The sequence below is a fragment of the Hemicordylus capensis genome, chromosome 4 (assembly GCF_027244095.1).
Source record: "Hemicordylus capensis ecotype Gifberg chromosome 4, rHemCap1.1.pri, whole genome shotgun sequence".
NCBI classification, from domain to species: Eukaryota; Metazoa; Chordata; class Lepidosauria; order Squamata; family Cordylidae; genus Hemicordylus; species Hemicordylus capensis.
Genome location: NC_069660.1, coordinates 178,489,864 through 178,515,048, shown reverse-complemented (window position 1 = coordinate 178,515,048; position 25,185 = coordinate 178,489,864). Strand labels below are relative to the sequence as shown.

General features: G+C 42.7%; 1 protein-coding gene across 1 annotated transcript in view; it reads right to left on the bottom strand.

The window, feature by feature from the left end:
* The window catches only part of NSUN2 (NOP2/Sun RNA methyltransferase 2), a 74,455-nt gene that overhangs the window by 6,083 nt on the left and 43,187 nt on the right, over positions 1-25,185 (bottom strand). The window contains exons 13-16 of the mRNA XM_053243645.1: positions 19,677-19,834; positions 8,324-8,416; positions 7,491-7,626; positions 5,218-5,298 (exon numbers count right to left, since the gene is read on the bottom strand). Of these exons, the coding sequence (XP_053099620.1) occupies positions 5,218-5,298; positions 7,491-7,626; positions 8,324-8,416; positions 19,677-19,834 (468 nt within the window). The remainder of the gene's footprint in view (positions 1-5,217; positions 5,299-7,490; positions 7,627-8,323; positions 8,417-19,676; positions 19,835-25,185) is intronic.

Genomic DNA, 25,185 nt, shown 5'->3' with positions numbered 1-25,185 from the left:
AAATGTGTTAGCAGATAAGCAGAAGTGCTAGTTGAGTAATTTCATGCTGGAATCTCCCTTTGGGGTTCCTTTGTTGAAGAACGCCGACTTTCAGGTCAGCTGCAGAATGTCCTAGGAGACTGAAGTGTTGTCCCACTGGTTTCTGAGTGTTGCCGTTTTTCATGACAGATTGTAGTGATTTATTCTTTTGCTTAGGGACCGACTCGTTTGTTCTGAAAGTCATAATTCTTCAACAAAGGACCTTCAAAAGGAAACTCCAAGGTGAAATTGTTGAACGAGAGTTTATCAGGATGTTTGATTCCATTCACTTAGGCCTGGAAAGACAAATGGTTTTCTCTCCCATTACAGATGGGAAGTTAGTATAACAAAGCTAGGATTGTTGAAATATTGATACTGCTATTCCATAACATGCTCAATATAATCAACAAAACAAAAAATGAGAACATATTAGCAAACAATGGTTGTAGTAGCCCAAAGGCTTTCCTGAAAGGCTGGATTTTGGCCACGCTGAAACATGAGGAAGATATGGATGGCTCTTTGGGGATGGCATTCCACAACCTTGGTGCTGCAGCCAGAAAGGCCCTGCAATGTATCCCTACTCACTGTACTACAGATAGCAGGGAAGGGGAAGGGTGAAGTCAGTAACCAGGATGTCAATTACTTAATGAAGCACATGGTATCATTACCTTTTACTGCTATTGCAAGCAGTCATGGTGCTTATCTTCTCAGCATTTGAGATTTACTTAGAATTATTGCAGACAGTTGCACTTCATAGCCATTTGACCCCGCTGCTAATATTTTTCTCTACAGCATTTTCTGTGTGTGCTCATGCCAAATGAAGATAAAACTTCTTGCATCTACAGGTGAAACTCAGAAAATTAGAATATCGTGCAAAAGTCCATTAATTTCAGTAATGCAAATTAAAAGGTGAAACTGATATATGAGACAGACGCATTACATGCAAAGCGAGATAAGTCAAGCCTTAATTTGTTATAATTGTGATGATCATGGCGTACAGCTCATGAAAACCCCAAATCCACAATCTCAGAAAATTAGAATATTACATGGAACCAAGAAGACAAGGATTGAAGAACAGAACAATATCGGACCTCTGAAAAGTATAAGCATGCATATGTATTCAGTACTTGGTTTGGGCCCCTTTTGCAGCAATTACTGCCTCAATGCGGCGTGGCATGGATGCTATCAGCCTGTGGCACTGATGAGGTATTATGGAAGACCAGGATGCTTCATTAGCTGCCTTCAGCAATTCTGCATTGTTTGGTCTCATGTCTCTCATCCTTCTCTTGGCAATGCCCCATAGATTCTCTATGGGGTCAGGTCAGGCGAGTTTGCTGGCCAATCAAGCACAGTACACTTTCAAGCACAGTACACTTTTCAGAGGTCCAATATTGTTCTATTCTTCAATCCTTGTCTTCTTGGTTCCATGTAATATTCTAATTTTCTGGGATTGTGGATTTGGGGTTTTCATGAGCTGTACGCCATGATCATCACAATTATAACAAATTAAGGCTTGACTTATCTCGCTTTGCATGTAATGCGTCTGTCTCATATATCAGTTTCATCTTTTAATTTGCATTACTGAAATTAATGGACTTTTGCACGATATTCTAATTTTCCGAGTTTCACCTGTAATCAAGTGTGCTCTAGTCCACAAGTGTCCATTTATTATATTTTCATACTGCCCCATCTAAAAACTGAGTGGTTTACAATTAAAAACAAAAAAGCAACAATTAAAATGGCAAATAATCAAATAATTAAAATCCTCTAACACAAGTTAAAACCCTGGAAGGCAAGACTAAAAAAGTGAGTCAAAGGGTTCTCCTAAAGTCTAAAAAATGTTGTTGAGTCTTGGATTTCTGTGGGGAGTGCATTCTATGATCTAGAAGCAGTTGTGGAGTAGGCCCAATTCCAAAATTGCCACCAGACGAACTGGTGGCAACTGGAGAAAGACCTCTCCAGACGATTTTTACGTGAGCTGGGGATCCAGCTCTCTCTAACCTAGACCCAACCATTTTAAGCCATTCAGTGCTTTTAAAAGCTAATAATGAGACATCATATTTTGTCTGGAAACATCAACAATCACTGCAACTGTTTAAGAACAGGCACAATATGGTCCTTTGGGGTTACTCTGGAGACCAATCTGGTTGCCACATTTTGAACTGAAGTTTCTGGACTAAGTATAAAGGTGGCCCTACATAGAGTATGTTGCAGAAAAGCCTAAAGGTTACCAGCTGATGCACCGCTATTTTGAGGTCATTCTTTTTCAAGGAACATAGATATAGTGGGCATATCGGAAACATGGTGGAACAGTGAGGACCAGTGGGACATGGTTATTCCTGGATATAAGCTCTATTGAAAGGACAGGGGGGTGAAGTGGGGGTGTAGTAGCACTGTATGTTAAAAGATGGGACAGAATCTAACATGCTAGAAAACCTAGGAAGACCAGAGTTCTCCACAGAAACTCTGTGGCCTGGAAGGAAATGTGTTACTAGAGACGTGCTATCACCCTCTTGACCAAAATGCTGACAGTGACTGGGAGCTGCATAACGAAGTCAGGGAGGCGTCAGAGACAGAACCGTAATAATAGGCAACTTCAATTACCCACACATAAAGGTAAAGTGTTCCATTGAGTCGATTTCGACACTTGCCACCCACAGAGCCCTGAGGTTTTCTTTGGTAGAATACAGGAGGGATTTACCATTGCCTCCTCCCGCACAGTGTGAGATGATGCCTTTCAGCAGCTTCCTATATTGCTGCAGCCTGATATAGTACCAGCGGGGATTTGAACCGGCAACCTTCTGCTTGTTAGTCAAGCATTTCCCCGCTGTGCCACTTAAGGTGACATACCCTACACATAGGCTGGATAAATTCACATTCAGGTAATGACAGAGGGGCCAAATTTCTAGATACACTGAATGACTATGCCCTAGAACAGTTGGTCATGGAACCAACCAGAGAGAAGGTGACCTCGGACTTAACCCTGAGTGATGTACAGAACCTGGTGCGAGACTTCAGTGTCATGGAACTTTTAGGGAACAATGACCATAGTGTGATCAAATTCAGCATATATGCGAGGAGAGAATCGTGAAGGAAGTCTAACACACATACTATAAACTTCAGAAGAGGAAACTTCTCTAAAATGAGAAGTTTGGTGGCAGGGGGGACTGAAGAAATTCAGGATAGTCACTTGGCTCCAAAATGCATGGAGTTTATTTAAATTCACAGTAATAGAAGCCCAGTTAGAATGTATACCAAAAAGGAGAAAGGTACCACCAACTCCTGGAGAATGCCAGCATGGCTAACAAGTAAAGTCAAGTAAGTTATAAAGGGTTATAAAGTCTTCCTTCATTAATTGGAGGGCCTGCCCAAATGAAGAAAACAGAAAGGAACACAAACTCTGGCAAAAGAAATGAAAGGAGACAATAAGGGAGGCGAAAGGAGAGTTTGAGGAACATTTAGCTAAAAGCATCAAGGGGAAATAACAAAAATTTCTTTAAATATATTAGAAGCAGGAAACCTGCTAGGGACGCAGTGTTGGTGGTTGTATTATGAGGGAGTGAAATGGCTTATTAAGGAGTATATAGGTATTACAGAGAAGCTAAATGAGTTATTTGCATCTGCCTTCACGGCAGAAGATACTGAGTGTAATATACCTGTGCCGAAACCAAGCTTCTCAGAGACAGAGCCTAAAGAACTGAGTCAGATAGAGGTGACGAGAGATGAGAGTCTGAACTGTTTGTAAAATTTAACAAAATTCCAGGGTCAAATGGCATCCACCTGAGAGTCCTTCAATAACTCAGATGTGAAACTGCTGATCTCCTTGAAAAGATATATAACTTATCCCTACAATCAGGCTGTGTACCAGAGGACTGGAAAGTAGCCAATGTAACACTGATTTTCAAAAAGGGATCCAGGTGGGATCTGGGAAATTACAGATTGTTTAGCTTAATTCTGTTCTGGGCAAACTGATGGAAAACATTCTCAAGGATAAAATTGTTAAGCATACAGGCCCTGATGAAGGAGAACCAGAATAGCTTCTGCAAAGGTAAATTTTGCCTCACTAACCTTTTGGAGTACTTTGAGAGTGTCAACAGGCGTGTGGGTAAAGGTGATCCAATTGACATAGTATACTTGGGTTTTCAAAAAGCTTTTGACTAAGTTCCTCATCAAAGACTCTTGAGAAAACTTATAGCCTTGGGATAAGGGGACACTTTCATGTGTAGATTGGTAACTGGTTGAAGGACAGGGACTGTAGGTATAAATGGATAGTCTCTAAATGGAGGGAAGTCAGAAGTGAGGTCCCTCAGGGACCAGTGCTTTTTGCTAACCGGCAAGGTGGCCGGATTTGCAGATGACACCAAACTATTTAGGGTAGAGAAATCCAAAACAGACTGTGAGGGATCCAAAAGGATCTCTCCAAACTAGGGGAGGGGGCAACAAAATGGCAAATAGGGTTCAAAAGTGATGCATATTGGGGCCCAAAAGTCCAACTTCATTTATATGCTGATGTTGGTCTTGGGGACCAACCAGGAGAGAGATCTTGGGGTTGTGGTGGACAGCTCATTGACTCGGTGTCAACTCAATGTGGGGCAGCTGTGAAAAAGGCCAATTCCATGCTTGGAGGAATTAGGAAGGAGATTGAAAATAAAACTGCTAGTATTATAATGGCCTTATACAAAATGATGATGCAGCCATATTTGGACTACTGTGTACAGTTCTGGTCACCATACCTCAAGAAAGGACATTACAGAATTGGAAAAGGTACAGAGGAGGGCAACCAGGGGCCTAGAACACCTTCCTTACGAGGCAAGGTTACAATACCTGGGGCTTTTTAGTTTAGAAAAAAAGACATGATGAGCGGAGACATGATAGAGGTCTATAAAATCATGCATGATGTGGAGAAAGTTGATAGAGAGAAATGCATCTCCCTCTCCATAGCACTAGAACCAGGGATCCAGTACCCCACCCACTTCAATAATTGACCCTACAGAAATAGGGAAGTCCACGTCAGCCAGATACGAGAGATTTTATTACAAAAAGACTCATTCAAGCATCATAGTGAGTCGTAGTATCCATAAACACACAATACATTTCTTTGCCTTTAAGGTGCCAGAAGATACTGTTATTTCAAAGCATAGTTACCACAGGAGAAACAAGATGCTCTCATAACTGAAATGTGATCACTTTCATTGTTACCTCTTGTGCTAATCTGAAGGCACAGCCAAATTGTTCCCCGTCACTATTACGGCACCATACTTTTATCCCTGTGTTAATAACCTGAAAATAAGATAACACACTCATTTTAACATACTTAAAACATCCCAACAATCAGTACGTTATTTTGAAACAGCTTAGCAATAATTGCATTGTAGGGCACCAGCAATAACATAAGGATACAACCTACTTACTTTGACAGAGAAATATTTAATAGAAAGACAACTGTCTAACCAAATATTACAGTACCTATGCATGGTTTACCCTGAACATCTCTTCTTCACAAACATACAGAAAGGCAGTAGTTGCTTCAAGGTGGGCACATCTTACCTCAGCCTCTCAGAAGCAGGGGGAGGGGGATCTTGTATGAGTAAGTAAGAAATAATTTATTATGGTCAATGACCAGTCAACATACACACCAAAATCTGAATCAGCATAAAACAAAACAAAATCAAAACAGTAAAACTTGATAACACCACATCAGGTTATGCAAAAATCTCAGTTACAACTAAGTTGTTCCCATCTCAGTTTACAGGCTGCTGCACAGAATCTTGCTGTCCCTGCTGTGACAACTGCATGTTGATCTGCCAAAAGACAGGAGATTTAATACTCTTATGATTGACCAGGCCTATTTTTAAAAAATGGTTCGATCCAGATATTACCAATGCCCCTATAATAAGCACAGTGTAAAAGACAGACAGACTCAATGTCACCCGAACCACATGGACATAACCAGTTCCTTAGCGGTATCCCCTTAAATTTGCTATCCAAAACAGCAGAAGGCAAGGCATTAAACCATGCCAGCGAAAAGGCTCTCCTCTGGTTTAAGGTGGTCAAGTGGGTAAGCTTAGTGATTTGCACGGAACCGCGGAGGTGCGGTTTGACGCTTGTTGCGGGTGCACACGCAGGCGATATTTCCAGCCACTTCCAGCCAAGAATGGGGGGAGGGGTAGCAGGGAGATACACTGCCACCCCATGGATTTAGCTAAAAACAGAGCGCTGGGGGGGGGGCAATGGGAGGGGGAGGTGCACCATCCTCCGCCCCTAAAGAGGCCCCCCCCCACCAGCATCGAACCAGTTCGGAGGCCTTTAGAATGGCCTCTGGACCGGTTCATGCACATCCCTAGGTGAGGTATGCAGCTGGCTGGGGGTAGTTTGAAAAACCACCTAAAGTGCTACAGATGATAACCAGACTTAAATCCAATTGCTTCTCCATATCTGCCACACGCTGTTTAATAATTTCTTTGGCAGCATCATGACCCAAAGCCAATAAATATTGCGGTGAGAAGCCATATCTGCCCAAATTGTCATAGAGGCTTTTGCACCAGGATGAGTGAAACTAATCTTTCAGAACCAAGGGGGCAAGGCCCTGGGGGTAGGCATATAATTTAATCCAGTAGTTAAATGTATGAAGCCACACCTGTGCCTCAACTCTGGTCAACCCTGTTTCTAAATGCAAGATAGCATTCGATACGCATCTGGGGACTTGAAAAATGGCACGAAGAAATCCAGATTGTACCACTTCTTAGGGCTTAAAATTACAGATGGGACAAATCTGAATCCCTTACAACATCTGTGCCAGTATTTTAGCCTGATACACCCTAACTGCCGCAGGAATGTAACGTCTCCCATTAGTGTGAAAGAATGTGAGTACAGCAGATGCACTCCTCTGCGCACTAGATCTTGTACGAGGTTCACGGACTTGGACAGAGGAAAGCTAAGATAAAGGACTAGAGGAGGGTGAGCAAACTAGAACATATGGACAGTCCTCACCCGGAGTGAATATACAGATGAATTAAGAGGGTTGCTGGGAACAGAGTGTCTAGACCATCAGACAGGACCAGCATATAGTGCTAGATAGAGGGCCAACAGAAAAACACAGGTTAATCTAGATTGTTCCCTTCTTAGTGGTAAAGCTGAGCAGAACAATCTGCCCCTCTCCTCCATCTTTCTCAAGAGACAGCAGCAGGTATCCACAAAACACCTTAGACACAATTTTTACTTTTAAAAAACATTATCTTCTATTACTGTGTTGGTGCTACATACTTGGTGTTTCAAGAAAATAGTCATCTTTTCTCTTACTCATCAATATTAAAAATGTACAAGGAAAGATGTGTCCCACCTAGATCAAATTAACACAGCAACACATTAAAAGGTACCCCTCCTCGCACTTAGTACTGTTGTATAAATATATACATGGTACTGTTGCGCACATTTATGGATCTCCTTACTGAAAACAGAAACACAAATCAAACCTTCAGTTTCTCACTGTTGTTCAGCAGCACATTCCTTATCTCCTTGGAAACCATATATAGCTGCCTCTTCTTTCCTTCCTGAGTACGTGTCAACAAATTCATCTTGGGGAATGAAGGATCCAATGCATAAAAAGTCCTGTAAACATGTAGTTACATATATTCAAGTTATATTGACCTTATTAGGAACTATGCACCTACACTTGTAGAAGCAAAGATCTAACATTTAAACTTAGAACCTAGGGACATTTGTATTTATTAAGTAGCCTGTTACCTTCCACTCAAGATCCAATATATTCTAAAAGTAGTTTCCCCTCTAATCTCACTTAAATTTAGAATACAAGACAGACAAATACTAATTGGGGAGACACAAAGTTGATACATACTAGAATACGATCAAGCCATCCTTTATTACATGTTACCAACAGCCATGTAACTTCTAAAGTCTATTGTTCTCTAGAAGATAATCTCCAGTGCTCTTCATCACTTTCACCATTTCTTCTTCTACTTCCCCTCCATTTTCCTAACTAGCCCAGTGGCATTCAAGGAAAGTACCTGGAGAGGGATGTACACCATCAAGCAGCAGTGGCGAGTGCTGCTGCCACAAATAAGGAAGCAGCAGCAGAGGGTGTGTGCACATGCACTGTGGATGTGGTGCGCACATAATACCCTGCCTCAGGTGTGTCAAAGCCTTGGGCCACCACTTCTTTTCTTTTTCTTTTAAGTGTTAATCCTAATCTGATTTACAATTTAAACAGGACTAATTCATCCATTGAGTACTAGGTGTTAGCATAGATCCCAATATATGAATAAATAAGAAAAAGGTCTTATCTTACTGAATGGGTGGAAATAATGGGTCTTCATCAGAAAGGAACACAAATGGATCTTCTTTAAACCCGAAAAGTTTCATCTTTTTAGATGGTGGTGGCCTGGAAGAAAGATTGATATATTCATAGTTCAATCATCAATAAAGCAAGTACATTTAAATGAGTGTTTTTTACTTGAATTGATCATTGCCTGGATTAACAACAGTAGTTCCAGACTCCTGCATCAAGAAATATCCTGGGAAAGAACAATGGGAAAACAAGTTGCTCACCTCTAACCATTGATCTGGTAGTGATCCATTGCAGTCATAATACAGGAGGTTCTGCACCTGCACGGAACCATTCGGGCAGAATTGACTAGCTCCTCAAAGCACTTAGTTCCGCCCACTGCATGTGCACGTGGTGCACTTGCTCAGTTTGGGTGGACTAGTGTTTTTTCCTCAGTTCCTGAAGGAACGACATTTGGATGCAATCATCATATGGAACTAGCCCACAGTTCAACAAGGTAAGTAGCACTGCATGTTTTATAAAGATATGTCTTGTCACTTCACTTCAAATCAGTAACTATTTTAGGGCTAAACTCAGGGTCTAGGTGAAGCACCACCCCATCCTCATGAAGTTTAGTTTAGTGATGTGATAGCTAATAGAAAGGCTGTTTTTAATGTCACAAGCTTACGGAGAGCCATAGCCATGGGCTCAAAGGGGGGCTCAGTTGGAGCAGACAGAACAAGTGACAGGCTCAATTGTTCGGTAGGCTGCTGAACAGGTGGATAGAGGTTGTTGAGGCCTTTTAGATAGCTCTTAGAATCTATATGCGAGAAAAGTCTTTCCATCCCATCTGGGATGACAAGCAGAAATAGCAGCAGATGAATTTTGATAATGGCCAACCTGCTGTTTTAGGGCCGTAAGGTACGGTAGCACTTGCAAGAAATAGAAGTAGAAATAGATCCATCTTATTTATTTATTATTTCTCTATGTAAACCGCCCTGAGCCATTTTTGGAAGGGCGGTATAGAAATCGAATTATTATTATTATTTTACACAGTCAGACAGGTGTTATTGACTGGTTTGTTTTATCCAGACATCGAGTCCTTCCCAAGGACCTGGGATGTCAGAATTTTATTGTCAATGTTGTTGCTGCTGTTATAGATATTGTCGCAGAATATAGGCTGTTCCCAGTAAAGCTGCTTTTTGTAATTGGCTGATGGTGATTTCTGTGGCCCTTATGGTGTTGAGGTGCTCTTCAAGGTCTTTTGGAACTGTACCCAGGGTGCCAATTACCACTGGGATTATTTTGGTCTTTTTCTGCCACAATTTCAATTTCAATTTGTAGATCTTTGTATTTGGTGATTTTTTCTATTTCTTTTTCTTCTATTCTGCTATCCCCTGGTATTGCTATGTCTATTATTTTAACTTGTTTTTCTTTCTTCTCGACTACAGTTATATCTGGTGATTGTGTGGCAGATGTTTGTCTGTTTGTAGTCGGAAGTCCCATAATATTTTTACATCTTCATTTTCTACCACTTTTACAATTTTATGGTCCCACCAATTTTTGGCTAGAGGTAGCTTGTATTTTTTGCAGATGTTCCAGTGTATCATCCCTGCTACCTTGTCATGCCTTTGCTTGTAGTCAGTCTATGCAATCTTTTTACAACAGCTGATTAGGTGGTCCACGGTTTCATCTGCTTCTTTACAAAGGCGGCACTTGCTGTTTGTGGTGGATTTTTCGACTTTGGCTCTTATTGCATTTGTTCTTAGTGCCTGTTCTTGCACAGCCAGTATTAAACCCTCTGTTTCTTTCTTCAAGTAACCATTCTTAAGCCATTGCCAGGTCTTGGTGATGTCTGATTTTCCACTTATATTGTGCAAATATTGACCATGCAGGGGCTTATTTTTTCATTTTTCTGCTCGGTTCTTGACTTGTTCTTTCTTGTAGGCCTGCTTTGTTTCATTGGTGTTGAATAGTTTCTTGTTCTTGACCATTTTAAGTGCATCTTCTTCACTGTCCTTGATATATTCTTCAAGGGCTCTATTCTCCTCCTCTACTGTTTGATGGACTTGCAGCATTCCTCTTCCACCTGAGCTGTGAGGGAGGTATAGCCTATCGACATCACTGCGGGGGTGCAGAGCATGATTGATGGTCATGACTTTCCTGGTCTTACGATCCAGCATCTCTAGCTCTGCCTGGGTCCAGTCTATTATTCCTGCAGTGTATCTGATAACAGGTATAGCCCAGGTGTTTATGGCTTGTATGGTGTTCCCGCCATTGAGTTTGGACTTGAGGATTTTTCTGACTCTCCTGATGTATTCACTTCCAATTTTTCTTTTAACCTCAGCATGTGCAATGTTATCAGCCTGGAGAATGCCCAAGTATTTGTCATGTTCTTTCTCTTCCAGGTTCTTGATCTTGCTTCCATTGGGCAGTTCTGTTTTTGTTATTTTCCCTCTGTTCATTATTAATGCAGCACACTTGTCTAGTCCAAACTCCATTGCTATATCGCTACTGAATATACAGACAGTGCTTAGCAGTGATTCGATTTCTGACTGGGACTTTGCATACAACTTCAGTTCGTCCATGTACAGCAGATGGTTGATTTGACTTGATGTTTTAGATGTTTGGTATCCGAGGCCTGTTTTGTTTAGTATTTGTGAAAGTGGGGTCATGGCGATTACAAACAACAGAGGGGATAGTGAGTCCCCTTGGAAAATGCCCCTTCTAATGCTAACCTGTCCAAGTGTCTCGCCACTGATTGTTAACTGTGTACTCCACATGCTCATTGCTTTTTTAATATCTGAATGTTTTTGCTGACACCAGTTGTTTCTAAACATTTTAGTATCCATGTGTGAGGCAATGAATCGAAGGCTTTCGTGTAGTCAATCCATGCAGCACTTAGATTTGTTTTTCTTCTCTTGCAGTTTTCTAAAATCATTTTGTCAATCAGCAGCTGGTCTTTTGTGCCTCTGGTGTTCGGGCAATTTCCTTTCTGTTCAACTGGGAGCTGTTTGTTAGTTAATAAGTGTTGCATCACTTCATCTGCTATTATTCCAGTTAATAATTTGAACATGGTTGGCAGGTAGGTTATCGGTCTATAATTACTTGGAACTGCACCTTTTGCTGGGTCTTTCATTATGAGATGAGTTTTCCCAGTTGTTAGCCATTGTTCAATATCACCTCCTTGCAAAATGTGATTGAACTGTTTTGATAGTTGTTTATGAAGGCTTGTTAGGTGTTTGAGCCAAAAGCCATGCAGTTCATCGTCACCTGGCACAGTCCAATTTTTGTTTGCATTTGTTGGTTACATTTTTTGACCTCTTTCATCCAGCCTGCTTTTTTATTATAATCTATTGGATTGTCCCATAATTTCCCCCAGAATTGCACTTTCTTTATTTGGTGTTTCTACGTTTCTTGCAGTTTCTTCTTCTATGCTTTGGAAGAAACGTCTCTGATTCGACTGGAATTGGAGATTCTGCCTGTGTTGTGTAATTCTGGCTTCATACCTGCTAATCTTCTTTGACACTGCTGTTATTTGTTGCTTTATTATTTCCAGGACTTCTCTAATTTTCCTTGAATCTAGGTGGTATTTTTGGATCAGATACTGTTTGGTGTTTTCATTCTTCAGCTTCTTGTCTTTCATATCTTTCAATTTACTAGCGTCTGATCTAAGCCTGGAGATTATATTTTCTAAGCGAATCTTCCATTTAGGTGATGTACTGCTTTCTTTTTTTACTCGTCCACTGATCTTATATCCGAGCTCTTGTGTTGTTATTGTTGCTGCACCGTACATTAGTTGGTTTGTTTCTTGCAAATTATTGGTTGTTATTTCTGCAAGTGCAGCATTGACATCTTTTAATGCCTGAGCAAGTTGTTTTTTGGCAACTGTTTTTAGAGCTGGAAGTTGAACCCTGGTGGTGGTTTGGTTCATGTGCTCAGTTATTTTTTGCTTTAGTTCTTGTTGCTTTTCTGTTAAACAGCATTCGGGTTTTTGAGGTGAGGGCAAAGGGGAGGTTGCCTGGTTTTGATTTTGAAACAGTTCAGTAACAGTAGCATCCTCTATTTCCAACAGCTCCTCCACCTGTGCCCGAGTAACTTCTTCAATTGGTGGTAATTCTTCTTCCATCTCTTGAGCCTGTGTTGCTCTTTGCAGTTCTTCCAGCTCAACTCCTGTGAATACTTTATTTCTTATTATGAATCTTCTCTGGTCTGCTAGCCTTTGTTCTGTTATTTCTGTATCTGGATGCTTCTCTTTCCAAATTTGGTACATTCTTTTTAAATAACCTCTTCTAGTTGGACTAGACTTGTAATAGCAGATCATTATTTCCTTGTTGGCATTTTTTGTATTTTTTTTGGGGGGGGGGGGTTAAGCGACCTTTCTTCCAGTAACCTTGCAGTCTCCAGCCCTGGTTGCTCAACTGAAGATCCTGAGTCCTGTTGCCCACTTGCCACCAGATGTCCAGGGACTATAGCACCTGGCGCAGTCCTTGTTGACCCGGGCGACGACCGATCCAGTATAGATTTATTAAAGTTATGTCTCACCATATTGTTGATGGGAGAGGCACTCTTTGTCTGGCTCCTCTGGTGAGACCTGTCCAGTATGGTTGGACCTCTGGCATAGCTCTCACCTTCCTCAGAGCACGCAAGCCCCACAACCACGCCAAGGTAGTGCCTCACTGGGGGATTATTATAATAATTATTATAATATAATTATAAGTATAATATTATAATTAATAATAATAATAATAATTATTATTATTATTATTATTATTATTATTATTTCCGTGCTTCTGTGCATACAGCTGGAATAGTTTCCACTTGCTGTTATAGTTGATCCAAGTGGATTTTTTTTTAACAGTTGTTGAGGAGAATATTACTTAAAAGCCTATCCTTCAGGCTTTCAGGTTGAGAGTTTTCAGGTTGGGATGGCGGAGCCTTCTGCCCTTCTGAGTTAGAAGATCTTCATGTTGAGGCAGACATCTGTGATGACCCTTCGACAGTCTGAGTGCCTGTTGAAACCATGACTGTTGAGGCCACCACAGAGCAATCAATATACAATTTGCAGACTCATGCAAGATTTTTGCCAGAACCCTGTTCAGCGGGGATTAAGGAAGAAATATGTACAGAAACATTTAACCCCAGTGGAATTGGAAACCACTACCTTTTGGAGCTGCGGCCGATGCCGACCCTCAAGTAATACTGGGGCACTTCTTGTTCATTGCTGTAGCTAACAAGTCGATTTCCAGGGTCCCCCAGGTCTTGAACAGCGACTGGAGGTATGTCAAATTGGTCTCCCATTCATGCTGTCGCAGAAAAAGCTGTGACCTGCTGAGATGGTCCGCTAGGGTTTTTTCCACTCCTTTGATGTGGATGGTGGTTAGAGTTATCTGTTAAGCAATGACCCAGTTCCAAATCTGGAGAATCAGCATGCAAAGCTCCATGAAGCCATCTGATTATGGCTCAGAGTCCACAGGCCCTGTGCGCAAAGGTCTCCACAATGGGCTCCCCAGCCTCGCATGGAGGCATCTGTCGTGACCCAGGCGGATGGTTGAGGTACTTGGAAGAGGACTCCTGTGAGAAGATTGGTCTCCTTTGTCCGCCATCACAGTGATAGCAGGACCGGGTATGGAATTGTCAGCAACATTTGGGTAATGTCCACATTGGGCCTGAAAACTGACAGAAACCAAAGCTGCTGCAGTATCTGACAAAGCTTGGTGAAGTGCACAGTGGAACTGAATGAGGCCATCAGACCCAGCAGCATCTGTATCTCGTGAGCGTTCTGTCTGGGGTACTCCATGAAGCTTGATATTAGGTCTCTGATTTGCAAGAGGCACTCCATGGAAAGAAATGCCTGTTGTGTGTCTGCATCGAGAATGGCCCCAATGTAAGCTATGTGCTTCACTGGCTGCAGCTTGGACTTTGTCTAGTTGACCTGTATGCCTAGATCCTCCAGAAGGCTTAGGGCTGTTGAGATATGTAAAGCTAACTGATGTTCTATTCTTCCTGTCAGGAGCCAGTCGTTGAGATACAGAAAGAGGACCAGTCCCTGAGAATGGAGGTGCACTATATCATAGCCATGCATTTCGTAAATACAGGGGGGTGCCACTGCCAGTCCAAACCGAAGAATGCTGTATTGGAAAGTTTGGTGACCAACTGTGAAGTGGAGGTACTGTCTGTGATTTTGTTGGATTCCAATATGAAAATACGCATCGTAGAGATCCAACATCACGAACCACTCCTCCCTGTGGAGGAGAGGAAGGATGCTTTGTAACATTATCATATGAAACTTGCATATGTCCACATGACGACTTAGTTGCTGGAGGTCCATAAACAGTCAAAGACCCCTGTCCCATTTCAGGATCTGGAAGTAGTGAGAGTAAAAACCCCACCACTGATCTGTCCACTGAACAGGCGATATCGCCCCTTTGTCCAAGAGAGTCGGAACTTCTTCCATCAGAAAGGGGGAAGCAGGAATATACTTGATCTCGCTGAAGGGTGGCAGGGACGTGAATTCTATTGCATAGCCCATCTGGACTATGCGTAGGACCCAGCGGTCTGATGCTCTGTCGTGCCATGCAAAGGCATGATTTGCCAGCCTGATGTTGGATTCCCCTAGGATGGAAGGCAGCAGAGGAGTCGATGGCAGTGACCCGCTGGTTCCGTGCACATCCCTATTGCCTCCTGCCGTACTGGCTGTACTTAGAGTTGTAAGGCTGTGAAGAGGCTGAAAAGGTCATAGCTATAAACTTTGACTTTTTAATGGACTCTATAGTGGTGTCAGTAGTTGCACAGAAGAGATCCTCCCCGAAGGGCAAATTCTCCACACAATCTTTCATATCAAGCTAAAGCGCAGTGGAGCGAAGTCAAGAGTGTCTGCGTAATGTGACGGCAGTAGCAAGTGTACGAGATTCAGTTTCTGCCAGGTGTTTCCATTGCCGAGTTGTTGTCTAGTTAAAAGAGTGACTTTGGAGTGGACATAATTGAACTTAGCTAGAAACTCCTCTGGGGAAAGGTTATTTTGTTCCTGAAAAAGTTCATCCCAGAGGGAATGGGCATACTTACAAAGCAGGCAGTGCAACTAGCAATCTTAACTGCCAGACAAGAAATCAAGTAGATCTTTCAACCCAAAATGTCCAATTTCCAACCCTCCTTATCTCCCGGCATGGTATGATGCCTGCTAGTCTTAGACAGTGAAGCACAATCCACCACAACAGAGTTCCGGGAAGCGTGTTTTAGCAGAAAGTCATTGTTGTCCTCCTGGATTCTGTACAATTTCCCCAATCATTTGGAGGTGGGAAGAGCTTCTCACACGGATTTTGCAGCCTTAAAAATCACTGGTAAAATTGGAAGATGCAGAATTAAATAATTTGTAGACAGGATTGTCTACATCTTGCCTTTTAAATTCCTAGCCACGTACAGAAGCCATTTCAGAAATTTGTTTGTGATAAGAATGCATCTCCTTATTTGAAGACACGTTATCACCTGGCACCACCAGGATGGTCAGAAGTTGTGTCACTAGAAGACTTAGATTTTAGACTTTACTTTATTGCGGTCATAGACCAATACATAGTAAAACATAAATACTTGTAAAAACTCAGCAAGGTAGGTCACACAGGTTGCAACGCAATATTAACAGAATAAACCTAAGACAGTTGTAATAAACTCCAGAGAGATCTTGCTGATGACCAAAAAGAACAGAGCGCCCTCCATTACAATAATAGAACAAAATTCAAAGAAAAAAGAAAACAAAACATTACTGAAAGCCTAAACGGATGTAACAAATGGTATAACAGTGCCTAGCCATTTTATTAATTAGCTCATCATCAAGACTGGACAATAAGTACTTCAAATAAAAACCATCCAAGTGCCCAGGAAAACGTTGCAACAAAGGGGACACAAATCTTAAGCGGGCATCCCTATAAAAATTACAATATAGAATGGCATGGGCACTTGTTTCCACTTGACCGGACCCACAGGGGCAAAGTCAAGCGGAGAAAGGGATACCTTTAAATCTTCCCTCCATAACAGCAGATGGCAGCGCATTTAGATGAGCGAGCATCAGAGCACGTCTAAATTTAGGAATGGTGATTAAACTCAGATAGCTAGCTGGACTAATGTTAAGCGTTTGATCCCCCAAAAAGACATTCTTCGGCAAAGAAGCAACCTCTTCCATGATATGTTGTTTGATCTCAATCTTAGCTCAATTATATCCCATTTTGATAATCTCATCCTGAGAGAAACCATAATGAGCCAATTTATCAATAATTTGGGTCTTCCACCTGAATCTAAAACAATCAGTCTTAATAAGGGAAGCCAGTCCTACACAAGAGAAAACAAATTTTAGCCAGAATAAAATGATATTCCTCCAATAACAGGTTTCCAATCTAATCATACCCACCTCTCATCTTAGTGCAACATTAGAGACGCATCGTGGGACTAACAATATAGACCTCAAAAATTTGGACTGCAGGGCTTCTAAAGCCGAAAAGTTGGTAACAGGTCCTATCTGGGATCCATACAACACTTGAGGGTGGACTTTAGATACAAACAGTTTAACTGCAGAGGGGATGTAAGAAGCCCCCCTCGAGAAATGAAAAGATGTAATAAGATTTGTAGTTAGCTGTGCCGTCAACAAAGTAGATTTTAGGTTGGCACTGCGTGTCCCTGATGAATAGAATACCACTCCTAGATATTTAAAGGAGTTGACCTGTGCAATCCTATGACCACTGATGGACCAACAATATTGCCTGGGTCGTTTTGCAAAAACTAGGACTTTAGTTTTTTCATAATTTATCTCAATGAACTCTTGGGAACAAAATTTTGGAAGGAGGCCCAGGGCACGTCTCAAGCCGATTGGGGTTTGGGACATAATTGCCATATCATCCACATATAAAAGGATAGATACATGCTTGTTTGCTATTTGGGGAGGATGCGTAGAAGGTGTAGATACAAAGGGAACCACCGAGTTAATATATAGATTAAATACTCTCAGTGGAGTCCAGCTCGTGTAAAAGGCATTGGGCAGTACCCTGTCCTAAGTCCAGGTCAAACTTGACATCACCAACTTCCATTTCAAAAGAGACCAGAAAGGACGGTCGAAGGGTGTGCTGGGCATGGAGAACAGCTGGAGACAGAGTCTGCGCTGGAGTAACCGTGGGTGATAGGGAGTGTTCATGACCTCGTGTGGTCAGTACCATAGCCAGTATCGAGTGTGTCACTACCATCGATGCCAAAGCAGGGCATTGAGCCGCAAGCGAAGGGGAACCCAGCTCCACAGCGTTCGGTGTCAATTGACAAAATCAAGGGGTCATCGAAAATGACTGCAAAGTCATTGGGGAAGACATAGTCTGTGAAGCAGCAGAGGAACATTCATGATCAGCACCCTTTTCACAATGTTTCTTGGGAGACAGCGCCCCTTCGACATCAGCAGCCTGATGCCCGGACTTGTGCCATTTTTGATGGGCCAAATCAGAGGGTGGCTTAGGTGCTTTGAAGGTTTCAGTTGACATCGAGGCAGTTCATGTCGAGAGTTTAGACTGCATGGCAGCAGATCCTGACGCCAGCTTTGACATTGAGCCTGATGTCTACCTTGATACTGAACCTGATGTGAAGGGTACAGGAGCGTCAGCTGGGGACCCTGGCATCAGCGTCCCAGGGCGCAGGGCGTCATTGTACAAGGCAACTCGCAAACAAAGGGCTCTATTTTTTTTAGTCTGATGGGAAAAGGTGAGACAAATCTTACAAATAGAGGTGTTGTGCTCCTCACCCAAAGTAGGCAGAGCTCATGGTTGTCCGCTGAGGGAAGTTTTGCATTAAAGTGGAGACAGTGTTTAAAGGTCTTTTTCTTATCCATAAGGAGTAAATAAAGTAAAAAGAATACTCAAAGAGTTGAATTGAAGTCAGTTCTGAGAGTAAATTGATATAACAGTCCAAAGATGTATCCAAAAAATCTGTCCGTATGGCAGATCATGTTCATTGAAGTGTAAAGAGTAAGAATAGTCTGGTCCGGTCCGAGTCAGAGGGTAATAATAGCTGTCATCATTTCTTTCAATTCCCACAGGAAAATAAATGATCCGAAGAGCTCACTGTCCAAGGTGCTGACACAATGGCGGTCAGAAAGGAACTGAGGAGAAAATGCTAGCCCACCCAAACTGAGCAACTGCACCATGGGCAGGGCAAAGAGCTTCAAGTCGCTAGTCAATTCTGCCCGAATGGTCCCACGCAAGCACAGAACCCCCATTCTTGTGGCTGCAAGGGATCACAAGCCAGATCCTAGGGTGCAATACTGTTTAGCATTTACAAAGTGCTGAATAGTGTTTAAAGCATTTCATCTATAGCCTCACGAATCCTTATAACATTCTGTAAAGCAGCCCACTATTATCATCCTTATATTGCTGGGGAGCAGGGGTGACAGAAGAGGTGAGAAGATTTTCACCAAACCTCCCTTCCCTTTGCAGCCCCGTTTGCCCCAGCCCTCAAGGACATATTTCCAGGAGGCTGCAGAAGGAACAGTCAAAAGTCACCTCTCATCCTTGCATGAGTGAAATAATTCCACTCACACAAGTAATAGTCTGGCTGCTACCCATCTTTAATACAAGATGAAAGGATTATCACAAGCACTGATATTGATCTGTGGCTTGGCTAAACTGCTTTCAAGTGCTTTAAAGTTTCAACTTTTTTTTAAAAAAAGCAAGTGCACCCCTTCTGTCTGAAACCTTTAGCTCAGGTTCCCCGTAGAGATTTCCATGTGTGTGCACGTGCATTCACATGCACACACGCACACTGAGAGAGACTATTACAGTCACTGACTTATATCCAGACTAAGTTACTCTAGGGATGTGCGAACCAGCTCCCCCTTGAGCTGGTTCTTCCTCGAGCCAGCTGGGTTTGAAGGCTCGCCCACAAGCCAAACCGGGGGGTGGGGCGCCTTGGTTTGATGATGAGCCAAGCCAAGCCCCCCACTTGTGAGCTGGCTCAAGGGGCATACTTGTAAAAGGCTGCAGTGGGGTGGGAGGCGTGAGAGGGAAGCTCCTCCTTTTACCATTAAAAACATGCAGCTGTGTGGTGGGGGCAGCCCCAGCGGCCGCACGATGGGGGTGGCAAGAACTTCTTTGAACTCCCCTCCTACCTCCCAAATGACTGCACAGGCTCAGCATGTGCCAGTAGTACAGTACACTGTAACATTACAGTGACTGTAATAACCAAGTCCTCTGACCAGGAAGCAAACGGAGCTGCAGCCTAAACATTAGTCAGTGAGTTGGGGAGATGGAAAGGTTCTGAGTACTTAAGCCTTAAAAGTACTCCCCAGGGTTCGTGTACCCATGGTTGAGAACCACTGCTTTAAAGAATTACAGCCTTAATTTCAGTTTCTTACCCACAGACTCCATCCTTCTTGCTTTCAGCACTCTCAGGAACCAAGCAGTCCCCATCTTTTGCTTCTGTGCCCCTATGGTCTTCCACAGTTTCAAAAGAACCCTGTTCTGCAGTCACAGGCACTTCATCTTCCACCTTCTGTGGCAGCTTCTGCTGGAACTATTTAAAAACAGGACGACTAGATTTCAAGGCATTAAAAAAATGCCTAATTTTTACAACAATGACAAAGAAAAATCCATTCCCATTAAAGAATTCAAAGAGAAATTAAACGTGCACGTTAGTAGAAATATTTCCCTGAAAGTCAATCTTGTGCCAAGCTTGCTCAATATATCTTTCTGCTAAAACGTCAACAGCAGTTTTAAATAAATTTTGATGTCAATAACATTGTTGGCCCTTGCATGTGTGCTTTCTGAAGTCAAAATACATTAGGCCCTCTTTATTCTTGGGGGTTCTATTCCCACCCATTTCCGCAGATAACGAAACCGTGAATAAAGAGACTGACTGAAGTATGCTAAAAAAACCAAGAAAAAGTGTGTGTGTGTGGGGGGGGACGGGACGGACAAGGACAGAGAAATAAGCACAGTACCTTGCTCTTTAGCTCTCTAGCAATACTCCCAAAACTTCCAAATCTTCTGATTTTTGTTCTTTTTTTTTTCTTTTACAGATAAAAGCCACAAAATGGCTCAAGAGCACAAAATGGTGGCAGGAAATGATGTCAGAAATCATTTCCGGCCACTCAAGAACCATGGATAGGCAAAAAAATAACCCTATCCCTCCCCCCCATATATCAACGGGGGGCTCAATCAGCACCACACCAAGGGAGGGAGGTAATTGCTTGTACAAATTTTATGTATTACATGTTTGATATATGATAATAATGTATCTGCAAGCATAAAGAAGGGCCAACAATATAAACTAACATCACATCTAGTTTAGTTCATTTTTCTTCTTCAGGTATTTAGAGGAATGACAAAAACATAAGGCGTTAAACATAAACAAAACCATAAGCATTAAATTGGCTGGAATTTTTTAAGGTTTGGTCAACTAATTTGACCAGCTCCATAGCTAAGGCCAATGAACTCACGGAAACAGCCTATTTGCTAGAATGTGATTTCCTTTGTTAATTAGGAGCAGATATCTTCCAAAGTGTCCATCCACCCCACTATCATCCTGCCTAGTAAGTGCTATGAGTGAATGGTGAATGTAATGTACAGGTGGCCTTTGTTATCCGCCATTTCAGCAACCGCAGTTTCATGTATCCGCAGATGGGACTTAAGAGACTCCGTTTCATCATCCACGGTACTAAAATTAGGCAATTTTCACCTATCTGTGGTTCCTGGGCCACCGGAGCTGACTTCCAGTGTCACTTCCAGTCCAAAGATGGTGTGGAGACATTTTGTGGCTCATGTTTACCAAAACAAAAAACACAAACCCACAAAAAGCTGGGAAGTAAGTTACTGTGCTGTATTCCTTATTTTCTGCCTCCTTCGTGCATTTTTTGGTGATTTTTAGCAAAAAATAATAATTGTGCAGGAATCTAACCCCCGGATTCCCACAGAGTTAAGGTTTCGTTATTCGCGGTTTCCATATTCATGATTGTAGGTGAGAATGGAAACCCAGCAAACAGCGAGGGCCTCCTGTATAACATTTTGGCAAACTAAGCTGAGGGCATATGTGAATGGGCCAGTATTTCACAGATCTTTGTCATGGTCCTCCATGCATCCCTACTATCGGTGGGACCTACATCTGTTTATTAAGAAGGCAGAAACAAGGAAATCAGAAGAGGCTTTAACATGTCAGTTATTTTAACTATCTCTAGAATATTCAAGTGAGCGTGTCATCATCATGGGTTGATTTTCTTATTGCTTTACAGCTTTGTTGTCTGAGATAATATGTGCCAGTATCCATGGGCAAAGAGGCACCCTTTAAAGTGTTGACTCTCATTTTAGCAGGGGGATAGCAACAGTTCCTATTCAAATCAGTATAATGTCCCTTCCCATAGCTGCTGCTCGTGTTTCCCTTATGATTCCTTTAAGATTGTGAGAACCTTTGGGAAAAGGAACCATTTTCTCTTCCTTTTGTGAAAAACTATTTATAAATAATAATGGTAATGTTTTGAATTGAGTAAATAAAGGACTATTTTCAGCAACAACGTAAACAAGGATTGACTAGGTTAGACTACAACAAAGGCCAGATGTGTAAGCAATTTGCATAGTTTTACTGATGCTTTTTGACATTTTGTTTTGAATATTTTAAATCCTTTTTACTTTCATACCTTGTATACCAGTTCCTTCAAATAAAAACAGTTTTAATTTTTGTTTATTATATTTTTGTTCACAAAGTTCATTTATACCCCACCTGTTTGGCTGAATGTACCACTATAAGTTTGCAACTCTACAAAATTGAGATTCCTTTTGGTTTTTTATTGGGCAGATACATGTACTCTATTCAAACTACAGAGATAGTGACAACTACACAAAGGTTACTTCTAATAAATCTGGAGAGTCCCTTGTACCTTCACTATGGCTCTTGATCAGTCACAGTCCTCTATGCTGAAGAGAGACAGGAACCTAAACTCAGCATTCCACCACAAATAAAACACTCTTCAGTGCTACATTTATTGCTCTTACGTTCTATACCACATTATCTTAGTGTAGTACTGCTATGAACCAAACTGGTAGAAAGAAATGTCTAAGAAAGGCAAATAGATAATGTTATCTAGCAATGAATTTATGTGTATCCAAATTCCCCTAAAATTTGCAGGGATTTATGTTCTAGAACTCGTGAAATATGTCTTTACAGAACAGATATAACATTACATTGAAATATTTTTCAGTTCAACATGCAAATACTTGGGGCATGTTCAGTCACAGTTAAGCAGTTTAATGCTCCCAATGGGGCTTAGATGTGCATAACTTTGGTGATGTTGTGCAAACATCTAGGGGTGGGTCCGGACTGGTCCGGAGGCCCTTGTAAAGGCCTCTGGACCAGTTCGGACCTGGCCTGTCCGGTCCGGGTGGAGGGGGTCCCCTTAAGGGCGGGGAGGGTTTACTTACCCCTCCCGCCGCTTTGCCCCCTCCAGTGCCCGTAGTTATTGTAAGAATTGGGGCGGCAGGATACCTCCCCGCCGCCCCTTCTTGCTCCGCTATTCAAAAGGAGAGAACAAGCCTTCTGCGCACACGGCGCGGCATGCGAACTTCACCAACGTGACGGGTAGACCAGGCCTCCGACCGCCGGAGGCCCGGTCTACCCGTCGCGTTGGTGAAGTTCGCGCGCCGCGTGCGCAGAAGGCTTGTTCTCTCCTTTTGAATAGCGGAGCAAGAAGGGGCGGCGGGGAGGTATCCTGCCGCCCCAATTCCTACAATAACTACGGGCGCTGGAGGGGGCAAAGCGGCGGGAGGGGTAAGTAAACCCTCCCCGCCCTTAAAGGGACCCCTTCCACAGTGCCTGACCGCAGCTGTGGGGTTCCGTGCACACCCCTACAAACATCTTACTTTAAATGTATCCCTGTGCAGTTCAGGATATGTATTTCTTTGCCCTTTTTTGTATATTACAAATAGTTTCAAGAACTAGTTGAAGAACTTGTCAGATTGTATTTGTATTCTGAGAAAGACCTGTCATTATCCATAAGTGTTACAGGGCCAAACTTCAAAACAGAAAATAATACCCATTCTGCCATTTCAAGATCATTATTCCAGAATGCTCAGTTAATGGTGCATCACCAAAAAAAAAAACCCCAGAAGCACAGAAAAGAAAAATAAAGTACAGTACTGCCATCTGTTGGGGAGGAAGGAGATTTTGTTAAAATGAGCGATTGGTTAAGAATTAATAGCTGAAGTGGGATCGTATAAATAAGAAACACAGGCATAACAAGTGCCAAGTTATTTTGTTATTCATATGCATCATGTTTGTTTTTTTTTAATGATGAAACTCCTATTTTTCCATTTTGAAACTGAAATCAGTTTCCTTCAATTTATCCATTCATTGTAATGCCTTAAATTGTTAAGGCATTCCTAGCATGCATTCATATACACTTTAAAATGCACTTTTAAAAAAATGTATTGTATTGTATAGCGAACAGGGATAGCAAACAGGATGCAGGAGTTTTGCAGGAGTTTAGCGGGAAGTGTGCGGAGGAGCCTGGAACAAGCCCCTGCAATCACAAGGAGCCTGGTGGAGAAGAGAACGTAAGTATATATCCCTCCCTCGTATCCCTCATATTCTTGGGAAAGACTGTTTGGACAGTTAAATAGTTGACCATTACAGCTGAGACCTATCCTAATAAACTATCTAATAAGCGGACAATAAGCTCCCTAAATACTGTAAACAGCCAACCAAAACAGTATGAAGATAGAAGGTCAGCAGGGGAAGGGGAACTTCCCAGTGTATTGCACAGAGTGCCACATGTACGACTATTTGCCCCATGGGCAGAAGTCATGGGTGTGTGCTCGGTGCAAGGAGCTCCTGGCTCTCAGGGAACAAATCCATTCCCTCGAGACCAAGGTGGCGGATCTGGAGAAGCTCAGAGAGACAGAGAGGCATGTGGACGAGACCTTCAGGGATGTGATAGAGGCATCCCACTCCAGGGCTGGTAGCTCCTCTGCTGTCAGGGAGAATGAAGGTCTTGGGCAAGGAGGACATCAGTCTGAGGAAGAGGGAAATGCTCCTTTAGAAGGGACCCCTTCTGTGGATGATGAGCCCATATCCTCTCGCACAGGGAATGCTCCTCTGGGGGGTGGGGGCCTCCTTGTAGTGGGTGATTCGATCATTAGGGGGATAGAGAGATGGGTTTGTGACCCGCGTGTTGACCGCACGGTGACTTGCCTGCCTGGTGCGAAGGTTGCGGACATCATGCAGCGTCTAGACAGGCTCCTAGGCAGTGCTGGGGAGGAGACAGCTGTCGTGGTGCACGCCGGCACCAACGATGGGGGGAAATGCAGTCGGGAGCTCCTGGAAGCCAAATTTAGGCTGATAGGTAGCATTTTGAAGTCCAGGACCCCCAAGGTAGCATTCTCAGAAATGCTACCTGTTCCACGCGCAAGTACAGTGAGACAGGCAGAGCTGAGGGGTTTCAATACGTGGATGAGACGCTGGTGCCGGGAGGAGGGGTTTAGATTTGTTAGGCACTGGGACACATTTTGGGGCAAGCAAGGCCTGTACAAAAGGGACGGGCTGCACTTGAAACAAGATGGAACCAGACTGCTAGCGCTTAAAATCAAAAAGGTTGCAGAGTAGCTTTTAAAATAACACCTGGGGAACAGTCTATGGGAGCTGGGCAGTATCCCGTTCGGCAAAAGCCATCCTTTGAAGTGTGAGGCTGCAAATAATTCAAATAAAACAGAAGGGGACAGAGCAGAACCGATAAAGAGCAGACGGGAGGCTGTGCCAGCAGGTCAAAGAGTCAAAAGAATAGCATACATCAGGGGAGAGATTCAGTGTATAGGTGCTTGTATGCCAATGCCAGAAGCCTCCGAGCCAAGATGGGTGACCTGGAGTGCTTGGTTGCTAAC